The following is a 7057-nucleotide window of genomic DNA, read 5'->3' as shown; positions in this document are numbered from 1 at the left end:
GTGTTACTGAACTCTACTAAAGCCTGAGTAGACTGATAAATCACTGTGCTGATCAGTTATTTATCTGTTACTGAACTCTACTAAAGCCTGAGTAGACTGATAAATCACTGTGCTGATCAGTTATTTATCTGTGTTACTGAGCTCTACTAAAGCCTGAGTAGACTGATAAATCACTGTGCTGATCAGTTATTTATCTCACTGTTACTGAGCTCTACTGAAGCATGAGTAGACTGATAAATCACTGTGCTGATCAGTTATTTATCTCACTGTTACTGAGCTCTACTGAAGCATGAGTAGACTGATAAATCACTGTGCTGATCAGTTATTTATCTGTGTTACTGAACTCTACTAAAGCCTGAGTAGACTGATAAATCACTGTGCTGATCAGCTGATCAGCCATTGACAGCTTGACACCGGTGTTGTGCTATTCACAGGAATGCATTTCATGATAAATGAAAATTATAGCTGTGCTCTTTTCAATCAAATTCACAAGATTTTATTAATGAGGTAATATGACTTGTTTATATTAGAATTGTTCCAGAAAATGTGGCTGAACATCAATGGCAATATATTCAGTCATAAGCCGCATAAACAGGTATAGGGCTAAGAGGATAAGTCATGATGGGTTCTTTGCACATTGCCAAAGAAGAACTACTTTCGGCTGCTGAAAAATAACTTTCCATTGATGCCTCAATGGAATACTAAAACAAGTATAGCACCTTTACAGTAAGACTCTTTAAAGCTTTGGATGTGTCTTCACAGACTTTTTCAGATATGGTTCTCTTACATAGACCCTTTAAAACGAGTCAACAAATAAATACAATTAAAGCCTCCAGGTTTCTGAACAGTTTGTTATTTAAACTAACTGTCCTCAGTATCTGCTTAAGGGTGTGAGACATTAAGGGTCAGAGACATTGCAATTCCCAAACAAGACAGTGATTTAGCTGCTCAGGATACCCTCTACAGTACCTGAGTAGAACAAAAGTGCTGGGTTTTCTTGCCTTTGGAGCTGGTGTTGAGGGTCCAGGGGAGGTTCTCCACAATGTGTACACCAGTGAACTTGTTGTTGAACGTGTTCACTGTTCAGCATGCTCTGGGTGTTTAGGCCCAGCGGGCTCAGCTTTCCTACCAGGTGCTGAGGGATAATTGGGTTGAATGCTGCACTGAAGTCAATGAACACAATTCTGACGAGCCTTTCGAAACTAAACTATATCCCAAAAATGCATCCGAAAGCTTCCTGTCAGGCAAATCTCCACTGGGTCATCCTTCAATCTTTGCCCAGTTCTCTCAGTCTCTCTACTCTGCTTATTTCATTTTAATTTGATATGTCAGTGACGTTATTATGTTATGATGTTATTATCTTTCTTCCTGCATAAATTAAAAAAAACTGATTTTAAACATCTGACTGAATTTGATTTAACTGACTAACATTTGCTTTAAGTGCCTTTGTTTATGCCTTAATTCTGTTTATTGCATTATGAAGCGTTTTAGAAGTGACCATTTCAGCAGTGACCATTTCAGCAGAGACCACCAACCATCTTTCACTAAATCTTTCAGGCAGTATGTAGTAACACACAGCTTGGAACAGTTGCACACATATTTTTTAACTGCATTAATGGCATTTGGCTGATACTTTTATGCAGAGGCTATGTGTGACTTACATTAAAATAAGTAGGTAGCTTTAGGGGCCTTTTTTAGTGTAGTGTAGAGCCCTAGTCATATAGGGAAGGTGGTATTGTTACCCTCTATGTTACACCAGCCATTCTAATGTAATCAGTAGTGGCAATTCTTAATGTTACACACATTACTTGGGACTTACAGTGTGACTTCACATTCATCATGGGATGCAAAAACCAGGGATGTGGCTTAAACAAGACCCCCCTTTTCCACTATAAATACACAGAGGAGCATTTTGTGAATAGAGTTTAGAGATAAAGATACGTCTTTTCCAAAATCCTTCAAAGTATGTTTAAATCTGCCAAAATCATACATTTTATTGGCACAACATTTACAAGTGTTGGTCTGCAAATTGTAATTCTACAAAGCCCTCCCACTACAGGACACGCCCACTCGATTTGTGCTGTCCTCTTTGCTGCTATCTAGTGTGTCTGGATGGTACTGCAGTATAGGTCTTCATTCAGTTGCAGTATACATTTTACCCCGACCATGGCACAGTGATGCAGCGGCTCAGGATACCCTCTACAGGACCCGTTTAGAATGCAGTGAGGATGGGAATAGAGAGATGAGTCTCGATGTCTGTAGGAAGCAGAGACACTGTTTATCGTTCAGCATGTTCCGGGTGTTTAGGCCCAGCAGGCTCTGCTTTTCTTGAAGATACTGAGGGATGATTGGGTTGAATGCTGAACTTAAGTCGATGAACAAAATGCTGGTTCTTGATGAGCCTTTCAAATGCTGGGTGTAAGAGAAACTGGACGATAGTCATGCAGTAATGCAGGACGTTGAGGACGCTTTTGGCACAGGAATGAAGGTGGTCTTGGCATGTTTGTGGTCGGGCAAAGTGCCTGGTTGTTGGAAGGAGGTATGGTAGTGTGGTGGTTGTGGTGGTGGTGGAAAGTATCTTGTAGTTGGTGATGACCTGGATGCACTTTGCCTCTCTGATGACCCAGGAAAGGATGTCCCTTTCTGTTCTCATGCTTGCCTTTTTTCCCTGACTCGAAGGCCTTACCTCGGGTTCTCAGCAGCACACACACCTCTGCAGTCATCCATGGCCTCTGGTTGGGGTGTGTTGTGATGGACAGTAACATCAGTGATGATCTCCTTGATGTAGCCAGTCTCTGAAATCCCCAGGCATCATCTGCACTGCTCTGTGATTGGTCACACCTCTGAATTGTGAGGTTTATATTTTTATTTTAGATCTCCCTGCTGAAAAAACCCCAACCCAGCCTGTCCAGGTTAAGCTGATTGACCACTTTAGCTCTTGGTCAGCATAGGGTATGTTTTCATTTGAGTTTGATGGTTTAGCTGGTCAAACAGCATGGAAATCATGACCAGGCTGGTCGACTAGCAAGACCATTCCAGTTGACCATCATGACCAAGCCCGTCAACAGTATGACTGAGTTGACAAGCAGCTTGGCCAGGGTGGTCAGGTTGATAGACCAGCTAAGTCCATTAAACTCACATAAAAACATACACTACTTGCTGGGTTATTAATATAGGGTAGGTTTAATCCATATTTCCATCAGCGCCCATATTTTTAACCAGACTGACCATCAAAGACCAGCTTAGACCATCTAAAAACTACCTCAAGTCAAGAGGGTTTTATTGTCATTTCAACTACATACAGAGTACACAGGGAAATGAAACACCATTCCTCCAGGACCATGGTGCAACATAGACAGTGCATACAAAACACAAGTGCAACACAACACAGTACAGACAGAGAATAATAAATAATTGGGGTAGTGTGCAAATTATGCAGTGTGCAATAAATATTGAGTCCAGTGATGTAGTAAAGTTATTAGTGCAAAATGCTTTGTGCAAAAATGTTTCCCATTTTATCTGGGGTAAATGGAGAGAGAGAGAGAGAGAGAGACAGACAGACAGACAGGACATCAGTTCAGAAGTTGGGTTGAGAAGTCTGATGGCTTGGGGGAAGAAGCTGTTGCAGAGTCTGGTCGTGTTGGACCGGATGCTGCGGTACCTTCTTCCTGATGGCAGGAGGGAGAACAGTCTGTGTGAAGGGTGGGTGGAGTCATCCACAATGCTGGTTGCTTTGCGGATGCAGCGGGTGGTGTAAATGTCCATGACGGAGGGGAGAGAGACTCCGATGATCCTCTCAGCTGTCCTCACAATGCGTTGGAGGGTCTTGCGGCCAGAGGCTGTGCAGGTCCCAAACCAGGCAGTGATGCAGCTGCTCAGGATGCTCTCTATGGTCCCTCTATAGAAGAGGGTGAGGATGGGTGGAGGGAGACGGGCCTTTCTCAGCTTCCTGCTACAGCTAAAGCTGGTCTTGACCTGTCATTTTACGTCATTTAGGAAATCTCCTGCGCTGCAGTGTTTGGACACACGGCGCCGCTGTGCTCTTTCTGCAGAACAGAGTGGGGGCTTTTGCGCTGCGCTGATTGGTGCATTTTGGCGCCGTGACGTCATTTTCGCGCTCAAAGATTTTTGTATGAGGCTGTTGGCGGGATTCTGGCAGCAGGAAGCAACACAGCCGCGGGTCAGTCATTGTTTTTATGTCACTGCGGTCCTATTTGAACCGTTTTGGGGATTTTAACAGCGCCTTTAGGGGCAGTATTTGTTGGGAGGAAGCTGGTACAGCTGGTAAGAACCGCTGGTAGTTTGTGTTTACCTCGGGCTGCCATGTAGACACTCACTGTAGCTCGGCGATGTTAGCTAGCTAACCTGCTAGCCTAGCTACCTGTTATTTGTCGTGTAAATAAGTTGTCCAGTCATTTTTTCTGGCTGTCGCGTTGTGTAATGAACCTTTATGGTTAAAACTTGTAGTTAAATATGAATAATTAGCTATTCCAGATTATTTAAGATGCCCTGTAGCTAGTTATCTAAGTCAAGTCCAAGCTTATTTGCCATTTGACAGCATGTACTCATGCCATGCATCCACTGAAATGCTTGTGCTGAGGCTCAGGTCATTACTCTACAGTAACATGGCACTGTATACTAGCTACATAGCTACTAAATACACTGACCACCCACTTCATTAAAACCATCTCTTTTGTTTCTACGCTCACTGTCTGTTTATCTGCATATCTAGCTACCTTCTTAGCCTCCTTTCACCCTGTTCTTCAATCCTCAGGACCCCACAGGACTGACCACCACCGGGCAGGTGGTATTGGGGTGATTCGGGTTCATTCTCAGCACTGCAGTGACACTCACATGGTGGTGGTACGAGTAGATCAGACACAGCCGTGCTGCTGGAGTGTTTAATCACAGTGTCCACTCACTGTCCACTCTATTAGACCCTCCTACCTAAGTGGTCCACCTTGTAGATGTAATGCCAGAGACAGAAGCTCATCGGTTACTGCACAGTCTGTGTTGGCCATCCTCTACTCCTTCATCAGTCCTCATAGGATATTTCACAAGATATTTCTGGTTGGTGGATGATTTGCAGTGCAAGTGTTTAAAAACTCCAGCAGCACTGCTGTGTTTGATCCACTCGTACTATGTCAGTGTCACTGCAGTGCTGAGAATGACCCCCCCCCCCCCACACACACACACACACAAATAATACCTGCTCTGTGGTGGTCAGTCCTGTGGGGTCCTGAGGATTGAAGAACAGGGTGAAAAGAGGCTTACAAAGTATGCAGAGAAACAGATGGACCACAGTCTGTAGTCTGTGTATAGAACTACACAGTGCTCCTATATGGCAAATGGAGCTGAGTGGACGATGAGTGTAGAAAGTCTATTAATAAATCTATATATCAATCTTAGAGACTTAAAGTAGAGACTTTGGTTAGTGTTGGTGTTGTTTCTCATGGTTAGGTAACATAGTTAGCTAGCTAGGAGACATAAGACGTTAAAGAGCTTTGTGAGTTGAGTAAACATTTTTTTTCTGTTTTTCTTGGTTCAGAAAGTGACCATGCAGTTCTCAGGCAGGAGGAGAAAGCTCGCAGTTCATCCTCAGAATGAGCTTTACGGTCACTGTCTGCAGCTGTACGTGCAGCCCCCTCTGGAGAACGTCTCCCTCAGCGAGTTTGAGACCTTTGCAGTAGAGAGGCTGAAATGTAAGTTTTTCTCTTTACACCACTTCTCAAACAATTTCATTTCTCAGTGAGTTACAAACATTTCATGTAGGTGGCATAAATGGTCACATGACGCATGACCTCTTTGGAAGCTCCCCAGCTGATGGATGCTGGGTGTATTCCACTACATTTTTCTGAATTAAATAGTTTAGTAGTTTTGGACCTTTTAAACTTTTGTATTTACACCCCACACCTTATAAAAGTGATACAAGTGCTGTATTTGGTACTTATACATATAGAGAGTGTATTGTTTATTTTTTTAAGAGATGGGCAATTACTAATTAGTAGTTATAAATCATTATAAATTATATATTTGCAACTAAATAATTAATACTTCATTAATAATTAAAATAAAAGCCTTCAATATTAAAAGTGATGAACAAAATATTAATATTGATTAAATTAAGCATTTTAATTTCTGTTATGTAATTGCAAAAATCAGAATTTAGTAATGCATCTAATTAATAATTATTACTGCTACTTTACTAGTTTTGGTTAGTGTTATATATAAAATACTTTCTCCAAAGAGTACATTTATTTAACTGTGAAAGAATGAGATTAGATGGGTTATGTCAGTGAGTCTGTTTTAGCTAGAGCACTACAGGCACTACCACTCCTGTTTGGGTTTAATTGTTGATTGTAGATTTGATTCGAGTTTAGATAATGTCAAGTTTTTTTTATTGTCTAATTTGTTTATTATTCTGATTTATTTACTTCAACACAGTGTTGAAGACTGTGGAGAACCTTGGCGTCAGCTATGTGAAATCGTCGGAGCAGTACTCAAAGAAACTTTATACTGAAATCTCAAACCTGAATTTTCCTTGCAAAACAGAAGTGGTGAGGAAATGTTCCATTTTCTTTTTTAGTTTTAACTAAAGTTTTAACTTCTTGGCATTTTGCCTTAGTGCCAGAATTCCTGACATTTAATGTTACAATGCTCAGTGATTTCAGAATAATTTTGTCTCTGGAATTCTCTGGAATATCTCTTTTTTGTGGTAATTTAGGTGGATATAATTCTAATTTCAAACATTTTATAAATGTTTAAATGTCAGAGGTAATGTGTGTAACACACACAGTACATACATGAAAACTAAAAGAAATCTGCATCAGCCCACACATCGTTGCCACATTGGTTGCATTACTTGTTACATATATTTGTTTATTTGTCTGTTTATTTCTAGGATGAATCAAGTTTGAACAAAAATCAAGTTGGACCAACTGAACTTGAGAAGCGAAGGAAAGACCACATCTCCCATTTTATTCTGCGCCTGGCATATTGCCAAACGTAAGTTTATTTTTGTTGTTTGTTTGGGTACTGAAGTATTTTGTACTTGGAC

General features: G+C 41.2%; 1 protein-coding gene across 1 annotated transcript in view; it reads left to right on the top strand.

Moving 5' to 3' along the window:
- The first annotated feature begins 4152 nt into the window (after positions 1-4152).
- prim2 (DNA primase subunit 2) overlaps positions 4153-7057 on the top strand; it is a 61091-nt gene continuing 58186 nt past the window's right edge. Inside the window, exons 1-4 of the mRNA XM_072677057.1 lie at positions 4153-4180; positions 5549-5702; positions 6445-6557; positions 6902-7005. Of these exons, the coding sequence (XP_072533158.1) occupies positions 5558-5702; positions 6445-6557; positions 6902-7005 (362 nt within the window). The 5' untranslated portion in view covers positions 4153-4180; positions 5549-5557. The remainder of the gene's footprint in view (positions 4181-5548; positions 5703-6444; positions 6558-6901; positions 7006-7057) is intronic.

The sequence above is a fragment of the Salminus brasiliensis genome, chromosome 4 (genome assembly GCF_030463535.1).
Source record: "Salminus brasiliensis chromosome 4, fSalBra1.hap2, whole genome shotgun sequence".
In the NCBI taxonomy this organism is placed as follows: Eukaryota; Metazoa; Chordata; class Actinopteri; order Characiformes; family Bryconidae; genus Salminus; species Salminus brasiliensis.
The sequence above is the reverse complement of the archived record's forward strand: the minus strand, read 5'-3'. Positions and strand labels throughout refer to the sequence as shown.